Below are 16627 nucleotides of genomic sequence, written 5' to 3' on the forward strand. Positions count from 1 at the left end.
GGGTGAGATGGGGGAAAGAGCAGAAGGAAAATGGCAGAACTAATCTTACTGTATGTGCTGCATTTTGTGCACCCAAAATGCTTATGAAGAGTTACAGGTGACTTCCAACAGCTTTGTGAAAACTGCCTCCATTCTGACAGAATTAAAAGCCATGGGAACAGAAAATGGTGAGGTTTCTGGTATTTAATGCTGTGTGTTTCCCGGTCCCTGCCTGGATTCTGGTCTGAAGATCAGGTGACAGTTCAGCCTGGTGGGAAACATTCCTCTCTCAGCAGCATTCTTTTGAGATAAAAAACTACCACATTAGATAGCTGAGGTTGGAGGATTTAGCTCATATTTTTACATAAAATTTATATTGTCTTGTTCCACTGCCCTAGTGGTAGTATACGTTTTTGGCTTTCTTGGTAAGAGGATTTGATTTTTGGAGCTTTACTGGAAGCTCTTGCCATAGATTCCCAGTGGTTTTAAATGTCAAACACTCAGAGCCTGTTGCTGAGGCAGTGGACTATGGGGAGTGAAACCTCAATGTCTTTCTTGTACTGAGGGGCCCAAAACTGAACTAGGAGATAAAGGTTCTCCTTAGCCCTTCTTTGGCTGTTAATGCATTTAGAGGAACACTTTTTATTCTCCTTTTCTGCAGTAGCCAGGTTCATTTCTATTTGACCTTTAGACCTTGTCATTTTCTCTGTGCATTAACTCATGACATACTTGTAAACCTCATGACTGGTCTACCCCCTTTTCCTAAGAACATGAGGATACAACCCCAGTCCAAACTCTCCTTTTCCCCCTGAGTTCCATCCAGCCAAATCTCTCTGTTCAGTCAAGTTGTTTTTCTTCCCACCTGCCTGTCTTTGGCACATGGGGACAGCCTGCACCTTGAAGATTTCCTTCTTGAAGAGTGTCCAGCCTTACTGGGCTCCTCTGCTCTTCAGGATTGCCTCCCAAGTGACTCTGTCACCCAGGTTCCTAAAAGGCTAAAGTCTGCCCTTCGGAAGTCCAAGGTAGCAGTTCTCCTTGTTGCTCCAAGTACCAAAAACGCTATTACATGGCCAAGATGGCCTCCAGCCATCACATCACCCACAGGTCCTTCTCTGCTCACAAACCTCAGGTCCTGCAGGACACTTTCCCTAGCTGGCTCTCACCGGCTGTATCACAAAGTTATTGTTGGGGTTTTAAGAGCTCTCCTGGTGGGTTATTTTTCTGTTAAAGGAATTTTCCCCGTACAGTGTTGCTAGCGGGACAAATTGCTGGGTACTTAAGAAAAACAAAAGCAGTGGCTATGAACAGTGGGGTGCATCTGGCTACTCTTTTGTTTCACCTGGGTGTGCGGACAGTTGGTTGGTCGGCATTTGGACAGAGAGGGAGGCTGCTTTCTTGGGCTGCCTTTTCCTTCTGCTGGAGAAAACCCAGGATCCCCAGCCCTTCTTCCCTGCCCTGCTGGGAGCTGGGCTGTGGCCGTCCTGCCCCTGCCATTGCTTCGAGCTTCGCTCTGTTGTAGTCCTGCTCGACCTGCCTGCCCAGACCTCCGGGGGGTTCCCTGTTTGGATACATCTCATCTGCCACCCGGGATTTGTGCTCGTCCCTGCCATTCCAGCCTGCTGTTCCCGAGGGTCCGGCCGGACACCGGGATCGGCTGCCCAGGGGTTTGTGAAGCCTTTGTCCCATCCCTTCCCGGGATCCCAGGCCGCCAGTGCCGCGTGCTCCCCGAGCTCGCTCCGGAGCGCCCCCTGCAGCCGCGGGGGAACCATCGCACCTGCCCTGCTCACCGGGAGCCGCCAGCGCCCCTGCCGGCTGCGAGCGGAACTGCACCCCAGGGGAAAGGGCCCGACAGCCGAGAAGGCTGGCACTGGGTTTGTGATTGTATGCTGGTACTGCCATGGTTATTGCTGTTTGTTTGACTGGTTATACACATATAGATATATAATAGTAAAGAACTATTAATCCTATTTCCCATATCTTTGCCTAAAAGCCCCTTGATTTCAAACTTATAATAACTTGGAGGGAAGGGGAGTCACATCTGCCATTCCAAGGGAGGCTCCTGCCTTCCTTAGCAGACACCTGTCTTTCAAACCAGGACAGTTATTTCCACACTCTCCACAAATCCCCCAGACTGATTCCACTGTATTGTATTTCCAGCAGGTATTTGGTAAGTTGAAGTCTTGCACAAGAACATCCCAGGAGGGGCTGGGGATTGTGAGACATCTCCTAGCTGTTTATAGCATGTTTCATCTGTTTTTTATCCTGCTTGAGCTCTTTATATCAACTTCCCAGCATGATAGATGGCTTTTTAGTCTTTCCCCTGAGTCTTACCATAAATGCTTGACCCTTTCATCACCATCATCAAGCTCTCGATGGTCAAAACACTCTCTAACATAGAGCCCACTGCCTCTCCTTCCTTGCCTATCCCTTATAAAGTGTTTATAGCTATCCACTGCAGCATTCCTGTTGTGCAAGTCATCCCAGCATATTTCCATGATTGCAACTATATCACTTCCAGCTGCATGACAGCTTCCAACTCCTCTTTGCTGCTCATGCTGTGTGCATTGATGTAGGTATGCTGCAGCTGGGCTATCGATCCAGCCACCCTCTGTGACTGTTCACAGGTACTCTTGTGGTTTCTAAGAGCAGTATCTATATTGTATAGACATGTGTGTATGTAAATATACTGAGAGAGGGAGAAAGGAAATCAATCCATAACAATTGCAACCACGACATTAGAATCAGAATAATAAAATAGTTCGTGTTGGAAGGAGCTTTAAAGATCATTTAGTTCAAATCCCCCTGCCATGGGCAGGGACAGTTCTCAATAGACCAGGCTGCTCAATGCCCTATACAACTTTGCCTTTATCACTTCTGTAGCGGGTTCAGTTTGTAACTGGGCAGAAACACCAATTTAGTGTAGTGGTGTGGTCCAAAATACTCATTACTGTTTACCTTCTGTGAGATAAGAATTAGGAGAAAAGCAAAGCAGGCACAAAACTTGAAAGAATATATAGAAGTTTATTAATAGACCTAAAAGAAGGCGGGAAAAAATCATACCACACCTTCAGAACACTTCTCCTCCCCCCACCGTTCTCTCTTCTTCCACAGGCAATGTAAAAAGACAACCCTTGAGATGTTCAGTCTGTTTACCACTTCCGTAATAGCCTTGTTCAGTCCATTTAGGAAGAGGAATCTCTCTTGCTCATGCTGTGGAGGCATTATCACAACAAGACAGCCGCCCGGGTTGGTTCTCTGCTTGCATCATGTGAGAGTCCCTTCCCACGACTTGCAGCTTTTCCCACAACTGCTTTCGAGGGTCCAATCTTGAGCTACTGGGGTACAATTTTAAGGTTGAGCCATTCAGAAACAAAAGTTCTCTTCACCCATCTCTGGGAGCATTTCATCTCTAAGAATAGAGGCCCTCCCCCTTCCCTGGGAGAAAAAGGGTCCTCATCATCTTCATCTCTGGGACTATCTCTGGGAGCATCTCTAGGAATTGAGGTCTTCTCCTTCCAATTTGGAGCAAGAGTTCTCATCACTTCCATCTCTCCCTGTTCAAACTTCTCATCAAATTACAGCTGCTTCAGCTTTTGCTTATTCCTGCACAGGTACTTTTGCTCACAAGTAGAAGTTGAATGCTCCACCCCCCCCATGCCTTCATGAAATTACAACGGGTACTCTGATATATGATAGCTTTACAACAGAATTTCAGCTTTAAGCATCTCCTCTTTCTCTTCCCTTAGATTTTCAGCTCTTCACAGCACTAAAAGGGTTAATCTCACCCAGGCCTTGCAGCTGGAATTCGCTTATTGCTGTTGGTCACATGATCTTTGCCGGAAAGCGGGGCAGCTTCAGCTGAATCTTGGCCACAGTGGAAGGGGGGGGGGGGGGGGGCACGCTGTCTGCCCATAGCAGGGATTGGGGGGGGGAGGGGTGGAGGGGAGTTCCACAGGTGGAACAGGGCCCATCGGCTCCAAGATGGCTGTGGCCCGGCCCAGCCCAAGCAGGGCCTGGCCCATACAGGCCCTGCAGCTACATGTCCCAGTACCAGAAATGAGACAGAGCTCCCCCGGGCTTTGTCCATTCTTAAATGTGGACCACAGAGTCAGTCAAAATTTTAAGTGGCTTAAAGAATTGTCCATATTCAAACTGGCCAGCTGATAGGTTCTGTCAGGTCACAGAGGAAGCTGTAAGCACCCCTTTGCAAGAACATCACTTCCGGGACTATGCTTGCTAACCCATGACAACTGCCATGGATGGGACATCCACAACTGCTTTAGGCAACCTGTTCCAGTACCTCACCACACTCACAGTAAAGAATTTCTTCTGCATATCTAACTGAAATTTCCCCTTTTCTCATTTTGAACCCATTCATTTTGAATCCATTACTCCTTGTCTTATCAGTACAGTTCTTGACAGAGTCCCTCTACAGTAGGCCCCTACAGATACTAGAAGGTTGATATGAGGTCTCCATACAACCTTCTCTTCTCCCGGCTGAACAGCCCACACTTTCTCAGCCTGTCTTCATAGCAGAGATACTCTAGTTCTCTTACCAATTTTATGGCCCTCCTCTGGACTTGCTCCAACAGTTCCATGTCCTTTTTGTCAAAATAACCTGTTGAGTTGTAGCCTTCTCCCATTAAAATGTAATGCACGATTCTTGAAAAAGCAGGGTCAAGCCCTATAATAAATCAGAATACTGATCAACACACTTGCATGTTTAATACAAGCCCTGTTACATTGCTTGACTGTCATAATCTTAAGCCTTTATTTCATATGGGGATGCTTTTCTGCTGTGATTTGTTTGGGTCCAGCAGTGTCCATGTTGTTCTGCAGAGATTGTTCCAGTGCTCCTTCCAGTGCTCTTGCCTGAAGATAACTTCCTAAACCCTGGCAGGATTAACTACATGAAACATGCAAAAAGGCTAGCAGTGTCATCACTAAGAAGTAGGATTTGAGGATATCCCACTTACAAGTGCCAAAATTCCTCTGAACCTGCCAGTTCTATGGTTTGCAGAAGTTTCTGCATTATTGTGCACCATCACTTCCAGCATGACTACCTTGTTACTTCTCCTCCTCATCATCCCCCAGAGAAAAGAAGGAATGATGCCTGTGGCTACGCCATCTTACCTGCCCCTGAGGAAGGGGAAAACAGTAGGGGTACAGTTGCTTTGCTGACCCTGGAGAACTTGGAAAATAACTCCATCTCATTCCAGCTATTTCTGGATGCCTTCTGGCTCCCTTGAAGGAAACTCACTTTCAAAAACAGGACTGCTGGGCACCTTGCCTTTCAGCAAACATTTTCAACCTGTTGTAAACCAAACAGTCAGTGTTGGCACTGAGGTAGCCTGAGGCAGCCTGAGCTTTCAGAAGAGGCAATGTCTGTTTCTGTGGTATTAGCGGCTCCCTTGGCCGTATCTCAGCACCCTGGGTGGTTTGGGTCAGCTCTTAATGCAGATCTATCAGGGTGTCCTCCCTTACCAGAGCCCTGAGTGCTTCCTCTGCCCTTGTTGTAGGCCAATCTCCTCCAGTGCTGTCTTCTATTGTTGTGATTATTTTTAGTGCCCGCAAACACATTTCTGCAACAGCTATCAGCAAGGCTCTTACATTACATACACAGATCATACATGCAGAAACTTTAAGGCTTCTGCAAGTGATTTTGTTACCATTTCCTCAATTTTGCTATCCATTTCTATTTTTGGTTCTTTTCGTACATCTGTCTGCATCAGTTTGAAGAGTCAACTTGTGTACTGCTATAACTGAGCAAGATGACTGGTTTTCTTCAATAGTTTTCTGGGTAAATCATGCAAAGTTACACTGAATGCTGTATTAACTATGAATAGGTGGGGTTTTATCCTCATTCTTGAAATGAGGGTCAGCACTTCATAAAAAAAACTTTTATGGAAGACTTTAGTACTGTAAATAAACTACCCAGATTTAAGATGAACATAGTGGAACCCTGATTTTGATAAATAAGTTAAAGCAACTTGCTGTAAGTTTTCTTTTAGAAGACAAAGGAAAAAAGGAAACGTGATTTCACCAATCTGATTACAAGCCAACTGACAAGCAAACTCATAGATAAAGAACTAAGTCAATTAAGGACTCCTGCTTTATTTTAAATTACATTCTTCACTCACAGCAGCAGTAATATACATTTGCTCTTACCAGAGGATCCTCCCCTAACACGTGACGTAGTAGGAAGTACTTTTCTGTTTTGAGTTACTCTGTGTTTCAGAGGGGGCAAAAGAGATTTTGTGCAACTTCTGAGGGAAACTCAACTTTTAAAATCAGTAAACCAGTGATTCCCTGTGCCTCTAAAAATCAAACTCTATTCTGAAGTTCTGAATTGCTGTGCATTTACTCCCATCTTTTGAAGGGGAGTATTGCTGTATTTTGCTTCCCACACTTCATAGGTTTAGGGAAAAAAAAGCAGCAAAAGCACACTCTGCATTTCTATTAGTGTTTAGCTAAAGCTGCAGTTTCACTTTGTACAGAATTGAAACTCCTGTGCTCTTAGATGTGACAGCAAGTTCCTAATATAAAAAAGTATTAGCCTTATTCCAAAAGAAAATGCTGAGTGTCTGAATATCTGAAGTTTGTGGGTTTAGACTGCAAGGGAGATCTCCAAAGACATGGTGCACCTGCCAAAAATTACAGGCTTGGGTAACTGGACACTGATTTAGAAAACCTACTTGCAACCAAAACAAGTAGACATTAAGCATCTCGTGCTCTGGTGTCATATACCAGGGACATGGCTGGGTGTTCGTGTTTTCGGCAATCAAATGGGTCAGGGAGCCCAGACAGACGCCCCAGGAGCCTTTTTATTATTTTATTCCAGCATCAGACTCATACACAGAGTTGAGACAGAGATGGTACAAAGCTCACGCCGTCACAGGCATCCAAAAACTTCCTTGTTACAGAGCATTCTTAAAAGCTTCTTTGCTAACTAGCATGCCTCTAAAATTTACAGACAACTGTTTTAACCAATCTTCAATAGCGCACGTACATCTGTTGTACACAATACTTGCTTGTTATGCCTTTATACAACAATGCACAATATTCCATTATTAGGCTTAAACTTATCTATCTTGCTAAGCTTATTTTTTGCAACTTCAAAATCTATCTCAGCCGAACTTAGAAATTCTAATCATCATTTTAATGTCCTTGCTTGCTATATAATTTTATCTTCTTCTATCTTCAAGATTTTTGCAGTTAGAGCTGATTCCTAAATTCTTTTGCTTTATTTCTAAAACCTGCTTTTTTTTCACACCTAAGGGCTTTTCCACCTTTTTGTGTTTCCCACAGCTGGGTACTTGAAGAAATCAACATACACAGTCCAACTTGTGTCAGGTCATTCTCTCCTTTCATAATTAGATATGCACATTATCTTTTCTACAGGATCAATAATTACAAATGAGTGGAAGCTAAGTTTCTTTTGTTGTGACATACACAAAGTGAAATATCCAGAGTGGAATAGCTAGTGTAGAGTGTTTGCTAGTGTAGAGAGATGGTTTTTCCTACCAGAAATGTCTCAAATGGCTTTTCAACACACAGCAGGATTTTAGTATTTCTGCACTAGGTATGGTAGCACCCAATGAAAATCTCAGTGCATTTCACATGAAAAGCAAAATCCAGTTATCAGTAAAGAGTGGAAGAATCATACTGCATTGCAGTACCTCTAGTATTCAGGCACAAAGGTGAGAAATACAGTCCTGAATTAATACAGCTGGGAATTAATAAGCCCTTTTCTAGGCCTTGATTGAAATGGCAATGATGATGTACAATTTCCTTGTTTTCCTGTTTATTTTCTATATGACTCAGACACAAAACACATGGAATTTGAAAGTATTATTACAAATTCTTTCCCTGTTCGTTTTTCAAGTTCCAGTCACCTGAAATTTATTTCTCAGCTCCACCATAGTCAGAGAAATTATGAATTGCAATTTAAAATGTAAAGTAAAATATGTATATAAGGAAGACATGAAAAAACCCCACAATTTCCACCTGATAAACATCCTAAAAATTGAACCAGTCTGTTCTGATAAGCATGGAGACTCCTAAGTGTGAAACTGTTAGAAAGACACCATGTTCTGTGAAATGCTGGATTGTCATCAGTTTAAGTCTATCCATGTAGCTTTAAGCTTTGGCCATTCTACAGTCTCCCACACAGTTTTGACCTTGCTCTATGCCATTTCCTGTGCCCTTTTCACTATCTTTTTTATCCTCGTTGGGTTTGTTTCCCTTCCCCAAAGTCCCAGTCACTTAATAGACATTTCCATAGAGTATTCAACTTAAAACCATCCCATTTCCTGAAGCTATTTGTATCAGGACTAAATGCCAAATAATAATAATTATAAAAATGACTAAACTTCCAAAACGGAGCTATTGTTAACATCAATTACCAACTTCCGTCTCTATTTTCATGCAGCTTGCACTAAAAAGAGGGGGTGGGGGAAAGGAGGAACTCGAGCTTCTGCAAATCTTAGTTTAGTCTGAAGTGACTGATTACGCGTATGTAGCACATTTTTCTCCTTGCTGATTGATCTTAAACTTTGTGGTCAAATATTTCACAACTGTCCTTTGGAATTCCCCCTGGCTTGGATGTTTACCTTTTTGGAGCAGGTCTTACAGTTTTTTATGGTGTGACACTGTAGCTAGGTAAAAACCAGTTTGAAATGAAAAGTGTGTTCAAAAGTAGCATAGAAGAGAGCAAATTGAAACATGTGAGAATAAAAGCACGTGGATGTATGAGTAATGTAAGAATTCCTTTAAAGGGGGAAAAATAAGAGTACTCAGTTACTTCTGTGGGGTGGAGAAGTAAATGAGATGCTGTTGTTTTAAGTACAAATGTTTGAGGAAGTAGGTTGCAGAAGTTGTTTCACATTCAATTATTTCTCAAGTTGCCATCGAGGTGAAAAGAAGTGACAGAGTAGTGATTTCTGCTGTTGTCTTGAGTGAGTTATGTCATGTTACATTCTCCTCTGCACCTCAGCTGAACCACTGGAAACCACTTCTGTGCTGTTTTTCTTCTGCTCCGTTTTACAGTCTCTTCCAGCATCTAATCTGCCAGACCTGGAAGCACACAGAAAATGGTACGTTAAACTTTCATTTTAAATTTGCTCTTAGGTATCTTTGACTGGAACTGCTTTGGAAGATTTTCAAGAACATATTCTGCTTTTCTGTTTTCTAAATGGTCCAGTTTACTGTTATGGTTCGAAGCTGCAGAGCATTATGTCTGCAAAGGAAAGCATTAATTTGCACTAATACTTATTGTACAGCAGTGCTACAGAATGAGTAATGAATGTCTTATCTAAATACTCCAAGTTTTTAGGTGTTTATTTTTCTCTACCCTTCCCTCCTGTCACAACTTAAAATACATGTGGAACCTCTACAGAAAAACTTCCTTCAGAAACACATAGCTGTACTGTTGCTGAATATTTGAACACCCTAAATCATTAGGGGTTTGTGCACATAGCAGTTAAGATCAGTAGATTAGTTCTTTTGAACTCCTTATAAAACCAAGCATAGATCACAGACAAAAGAACAGCTCGCATACTCCTGCTGTACTTTTAAACAAGCCTCTCATTGCAAAGACATTGCACAAGACAGCATTGCTTCTTGCTCTTATTTAGGTCTTTCTGTTTGTTCTGGTACTATAATGGATGCAACACTTTACATATGCAAATAGCCAGATACAGCACCAGGATGTAACTCTTTACAGTTAAAACAGCTAATGCATTACAAAGATTATCAGGAGAGGGAAGAATATACAAAGAAATGAAGCACAAAGATGGTAGGAGCTACGCTGGCTCTGCAACAACACTTAGGTTCCTAAAAATACTGTAATATGTGAGAGTTCAAAACCCGAGCATTGTAAAAGACTCAAAATGTCTTTTTTGACTTCTTAAAAAGCCTACAAACATATTCATGAAGACTTTCAAAGCCCAGATTCACCGCACCTAATTTCAGGCACCTAAATGTGCAGTGTTAACCTCTGCTTGGTGTGTGCTCAGGCAGATCTCCCTCGATCTTCAAAATGAACAGTCCCTGCAGAGTGGCCTCTCTCCTCTCTCTCACTCTCTCTTGAATTTCAGTGCTACTACGATTGATGACAGCAAATTGAGGAACTTAGTTAAACACCTGAAATTAAGGGCCTGCATGTAGTGACTGAATATGAGCTCATGTGGAAAGTTTGAGTCTTCAATCTAGACTGCAATCACACCTTGCCCATGTCCTGCTCTAGTGCTTCAACAGAGTGGTTTAATCTGGTTTATCAAATCTTTAAAGCTTGAACCTAATTAACTTTCCCTTCCTTCATTTAAAGGTAGAAAGGCTGGTGGAGTTTGATGTGCATCAGTTGTCAGTATTTGCTTCAGTGACTACAGATTCTGTGTCCATGGCTGGTGACAGCCAGCACTTCATGGTCTGCTGTGGTCTGTGTCGACAGATAAAGGTAAAAGGCACCCATGTGATGGTGGAGCGACACGTCCTGCAGTGCAGAGAGTCTCTATGGTTTCCCTATCAGCTCTCTGCTGTTCTCCACTGGGTAAACAGACTGGCCCTGGTGTCCATAGGTCTGCTAACGCAAGAAATGGAGGCAGGCAGTTGCTGGGACATCACAGGCTGTTTAGTTAGCATAGGCACTCTTTGGTTTTCCATTAGTCTCCTAATGTCCTTTACATGTATAATATGCTGTGTCCCCTGGGAAAGAAGGAAGGAAGGCAAAATTTTTTCAAGAATATATCCAGATTTTTCTTTGGCAGTGTCACTTGTCACTCTAAAAAAGACCTTCAATTTTCCATGTAATTAAATAGCAATGGCAGAGCCCTTCCTTCTCCTTCCCACATCCCTGACCACATTAGTGGAGAAAAAAGGGTTCTACTGAAAAGCTCAGGTGGTGGGAGGAAATTAATGCCTTTTATCTTTTCCAAATTCACTCCCCACTTAACTCTGATTATTCTCAATAATCATTTTTATCCAAGTGCACAGGAAATCAGAAAACTTAATCCTCCTCTAAAGCGGATTGGCTAGACTGTATTGAAAACACTGGCGAACTCTCTTACCCAGTGACCTCTGTCTGGGCAATTTTCCAAAGGGAATTCCAAGCCAAATGATGGTTAATTTGATACCTAGCAAATGAAAACACAAGAGTTGGAGATAATGAAATATGAATACACAGGCATGGCCTGGTTAGTCCATATGAGCCTGCTCTGAATAATTGTATGAATGACAGCCACAGCTACCAGCCGCGGTATTTAGCTACCTTGCCTTTTCTCAGAGCATGTGCGGATAAGAAGAAAGCACCATAGCACTTCCAGGGAGTGGGCAAGGAAATTGTGGTAACACTGTAGCTTCTGTCACTGTATCAGGTTACACTGAATTCAAGGTCTGCAGTGGACTTTTACATTTTTCCTTCTCTACTGAGGCTCTGTAATTCCAAAGATGACTGAAAGAAATACCAGAGTGATGCCATTTGGATGTTGAGTCAAGATAGCAGAAGTGCAGTGCTGTGTGAAACCTGATCTTGCTTCTCTCACATTTCCAGATACATGGATGCAGAGGTAGATTCAGCATAGATAACACAGAAACACAAAGTTGTACAGGGGACACAGTGCTTGAAGTAAACAGGGCGTGCAACAGAAAGCCTCGCTTCACCTCTAGGTCCATATCACCTGCAAGGCACATCTTTGGCAGCACTCGACAGGGTTTACACAAACTGCTTGGCGAGTCTCTGTATGTTCTTGTGTCACAGCTGAAGAGATAAAAACATTTCCATGTATCTTGAACATTTTACCTAATCATCCGATTTTCACCTACTTAATTGGGTTGTGACATTTCATCAATATTATGCCACACATAACTAATCCTGGTGGTTTAAGAGCCCCCTATGTGCCATACAAGCCTCCACCACTGAGTTTTCAAGGAAGAAACAAGGCTGATGATTTTTGTGAGGTGTCTTGTCTTTAAAACTCTTGACCAACACCAGACGCAAGCAATTAGATACAGGGCAAGGCAGCAAGATGGTCATGGCCCTTCTGCTTGTGCCACACAAGCCAAGGCTGGCAGTCTGCCAGCCAGGGTTTCCTTGACACTGACTGCTGCTGAGGAAATAACCAGTAAGTTGTGAAATATTAAAAGCACTTCCCATTATACCCACAAATCTATGAAGCCAGCAAGACCACAAAGTCTCAACAGACAGAGTGTTTTGGAAGCTTCTTAAAATGTCTGTGGGATTTTTGCTCCAGTTATTTAGGCTGGTTATTAGTCTTTCACGGAACATACCCAGTTTTAAACTTGTTTTTGATTTTCATGTTCCCACCTCACCCAGATACATTGTTTTCTTGTCCCTCATCCCTTATTGGACAGTGAAAATGCAAACTGGTAATAAAATTTAAGGAAATAAAGCCACTGACTGTCTTAGGTCAACTCTACATCTATTCTGCCACTTCCTAGAGGAAGAACACTCATTATAATATTAAATTTGAATTAGGAACTCAGTCACCTGTTAGTGCAGTTTTGAAAGTTTACACAAGCTTTTGAGTAGAGATTTTGAGTATAGATCTTGCATACGCTTAGAAAAAGTAACTGTGCTCATCTACGTTATTATGCAATGGCAACCAGCTGGATGAGGAACACCTCTTATTTCCCCTTAAAAAAAGAGTATTCACAGAGACATGGACTTTAATCACCCCATGTCACTTTCTCAGGAGATGTTTTTTAATAATTTATTTTTTAGAGAGTGATATTTAAATTAATATTAGAATTCTTGGTGATGATAAAATAAAAAAAGATTTGAGGAACCACCAACATATGCCTCCGGAAACATACAATCCTACCTGCACATCCATCCATGGTCAGTGTGTGACCAGGACCCCAATTTAGCTGTATAGCTGGCCTGACCCAGTGTGTACGTGAAATATTCTCATTGCATTAAACTAATACTTCCGTATTTCCTTGGTTTTAGGTATCTCGTGCAAAGATGTCAAATGCATTGCCATTTATCCTGCTCTTCATATTCCCAATGCTGCTGTCAGGGGCTTGGTTTCCCAAAACTTTACCCTGTGATGTTAAGTCCTCAGAAGGCACTGTGACAGTGGACTGCACTGATCGGCGCCTTACAGAAGTCCCCAGAGGGATCCCTGGAAACGTTACCAACCTCACCCTAAGTATTAACCATATCCCCCACATCTATCCAACATCCTTTGATCATCTTGAAAACCTCCGGGAGATTGACTTCAGATGCAACTGTGTGCCTGTCAAACTTGGCCCCAAAGATAATGTGTGCACTAGCAGACTGAAGATTGAGACTGGTAGTTTTGCTGCCCTGACAAGATTGAAGTCATTATATTTGGATGCAAACCAGCTGGCAGAAATACCCCGAGGTCTTCCTGCTACTTTAACCCTGCTGAGCCTGGAAGCAAACAGTATCTTTTCTATCCATGAAGCCAGCTTCTCAGAGCTAGGAAACATAGAGGTATTGTATCTGGGACAAAACTGTTACTACCGCAATCCATGCAACGTTTCATTTGAAATTGAGAAAACAGCCTTTCTGGGGCTGAAAAAGTTAACAATACTATCCCTGAAGTCCAACAACTTAACACATATTCCACCCAATTTGTCATCTACTTTAAAGGAATTGTATATTTACAACAACATGATTCAAGTGATTCACGAACAGGATTTAAGTGGCCTTTCCAATCTAGAAATTCTTGACCTAAGTGGCAATTGCCCACGTTGCTATAATGCCCCGTATCCTTGCATTCCTTGTCCCAAGAGCTCGATTCAGATACATTCAAAGGCTTTTGACTCCTTGGAAAATTTAAGAATTTTGCGACTTCACAGTAACTCTCTTCAGAGCATACCCAGCAGCTGGTTTAAAAACATCAAGAATCTCAAAGAACTTGACCTCTCCCAAAATTTCCTCATGAGGGAGATTGGAGATGCTCAGTTTTTGACATTTATCCCCAGCCTTATGCAGCTTGATCTGTCCTTTAACTTTGAAGTGAAGGTGTATTCTCCCTTCTTGAATCTTTCTAAGACATTTTCTTCTCTCTATAACCTGGAAACCCTGAGGCTCAAGGGCTATGTCTTTAAAGAACTGAGAGCACAAGATCTACGTCCACTGCTCAGTCTTCGGAATCTAACCATGTTGGATCTTGGGACTAACTTTATTAAAGTTGCAGACCTGACAGTGTTTGAAGAATTCCCAGCTCTTAAGTTCATTGACCTCTCAGTGAATAAAATTTCTCCTTCTTCAGGGGAAAGCAACTTCTATGGATTTTGCTCTAATCCTGGCATTTCAGTTGAGCAATACAACAGGCAAGTACGACAAGAGATGCATTATTTCAGGTATGACGTGTATGGGCGAAGTTGCCGTTCCAAAGACAAAGAGGCTTCTTCCTACCAATCTATAGTTAAGGAAGATTGCCTTAACTACGGAAAAACTCTGGATTTAAGCAGAAACAATGTATTTTTTGTTAACCCCTCAGACTTCCTGGGACTTAGCTCTCTCAAATGTCTCAACTTGTCAGGCAATGCAATAAGTCAAACTTTAAATGGAAGTGAATTCTCTTACTTGTCTGGATTGAAATATCTGGATTTTTCTAACAACAGGGTTGATTTGCTATACCAAACTGCTTTCAAAGAGCTAAAATTTTTAGAAATTCTAGATCTGAGCAATAACCAGCATTATTTTCTGGCAGAAGGTGTTACTCACGTGCTTAGTTTTATGAAAAACCTAGCCCATCTGAAGAAGCTGATGATGAATGAGAACGAAATTTCTACCACTATTGATACAGGAATAGAAAGCCAATCTCTTCGAATTTTAGAATTCAGAGGAAATCGTTTAGATGCTCTCTGGAAGGATGGCAATGCTAAATATTTGTCCTTCTTCAAGAATCTGACCAGCCTGGAAGAACTGGATATTTCCTTCAACTCACTCAGTTTTTTGCCTCATGATGTTTTTAAAGGAATGCCTCCTAGTCTCAAGATCCTCAACTTAACAAATAATCAACTGAAGAGTTTCATCTGGGGAAGCCTCCCCTCTCTGAGGAACCTAGTAACTCTGGACCTGAGCAATAACCTTCTGACTACTGTTCCCAAAGAACTGTCCAATTGCACCTCATCACTCCAAAAACTGATGCTCCGAAACAATCGCATTCAGCGATTAACCAAATATTTTCTCAGAGGTGCTTTTAAACTGAGGTACTTGGACCTCAGCTCAAACAAGATTGAAATAATTAAGAGATCCAGCTTCCCTGAGAATGTCATTAACAACCTGGAGATGCTGCTTTTGCATGGCAATCCTTTTAAGTGTAACTGTGAGGCTGTGTGGTTTGTCTGGTGGATCAATCAGACACAGGTGACCATTCCTCTTCTGGCCACAGATGTGACCTGTGCTGGCCCAGGGGCACATAAGGGAAGGAGCGTGGTTTTCTTGGATCTGTATACCTGTCAGCTGGACACGTCGTATTTGATCCTGTATGCTCTGTCAGCTTCAACCGTCCTTGGCTTTATGGTGTTCACAGTGATGAGCCACCTCTACTTCTGGGATGTGTGGTATAGCTACCATTACTGCACTGCCAAGCTGAAGGGCTATCGGCGCTTGTCTTTACCAGATGCCTGCTACGATGCCTTTATTGCTTATGACAATGAAGATGCAGCTGTGAATGAGTGGGTGCTGCAGGAACTGGTTGAAAGGCTGGAAAACCAAAAAGCCAGGCAGTTCAATTTATGCCTGGAAGGAAGGGACTGGCTCCCAGGACAGCCAGTCTTTGACAACCTTTCCCAGAGCATTCAGCTGAGCAAAAAGACCATATTTGTGCTGACCAACAGGTATATTAAAAGTGGCAGCTTTAAGACAACATTTTACATGGCTCATCAGCGGCTTCTAGATGATAAAATGGATGTCATTATCTTGATATTTCTTGAGAAGGTTTTGCAGAAGTCCCGCTATGTCCGGCTGAGGAAGAGGCTGTGCAGAAGTTCAGTCCTGGAATGGCCAACTAATCCTCAGTCTCAGCCCTACTTCTGGCAGTGCCTGAAAAATGCCATAGCTACAAGCAATTCACTGGCTTACAACAAGCTTCTCCAAGAAACTGTTTAATCCTACCCTTTCCCTTAAATATTGTTATGATACACATGCACCTTGCTTGGCACTTATTAGTGCACAGCAAGAAATGATGCACTACCCCCTGGAAGTCACTGTTGCAGAATATCACCACTTCCAGCTTTTATTTCACAATAGGCCTCTAACATCTCCTGTGGTTAGGTAAAGTGTGGGTTAGACACTTGGTCAATATGCTCGAGTACACAGGGTGGAGGAGTGCTTGGACCATGCCTAAAGTTGCTGCTGTTTAGACACTCTTGGAATAAATGTGATTTTTATAAAAATACATTGTTTCTCTATTTGCTGTATTTATGAAAATCAAGAAAAGCAATTGCTGACATATTTGTGTCAGAAAATCACTTTAGAAAAGCTCATTCTTTGATCTTGGGGAAATAAAAGATTTTTTATCTTTTCATCTTAGGCTTAGAGTTTCTTAGTCTACCACTTCTATCTGAGTGGGCAAACCGGGGAAAGCAAATTCTGCTGTGACTGCTGTCAGGGGCTTGGATCTGGTACAGGAACTCTCCCACTGTTGCA

At 42.4% G+C, this 16627-nt stretch overlaps 1 protein-coding gene across 1 annotated transcript; it reads left to right on the forward strand.

The window, feature by feature from the left end:
• Positions 1-5088: 5088 nt before the first annotated feature.
• LOC309570837 (toll-like receptor 7) lies at positions 5089-16087 on the forward strand (the record flags this gene model as incomplete). The annotated part of the gene is made up of 3 exons (XM_082277849.1): positions 5089-5142; positions 10307-10435; positions 12947-16087. The coding sequence occupies 3 exons, from the start codon at positions 5089-5091 to the stop codon at positions 16085-16087; spliced, it is 3324 nt and encodes a 1107-aa protein (XP_082133975.1).
• Between the last annotated feature and the right edge of the window lie 540 nt (positions 16088-16627).

This window comes from Coloeus monedula (assembly GCF_965178545.1).
Source record: "Coloeus monedula genome assembly, chromosome: 3".
NCBI lineage: Eukaryota > Metazoa > Chordata > Aves > Passeriformes > Corvidae > Coloeus > Coloeus monedula.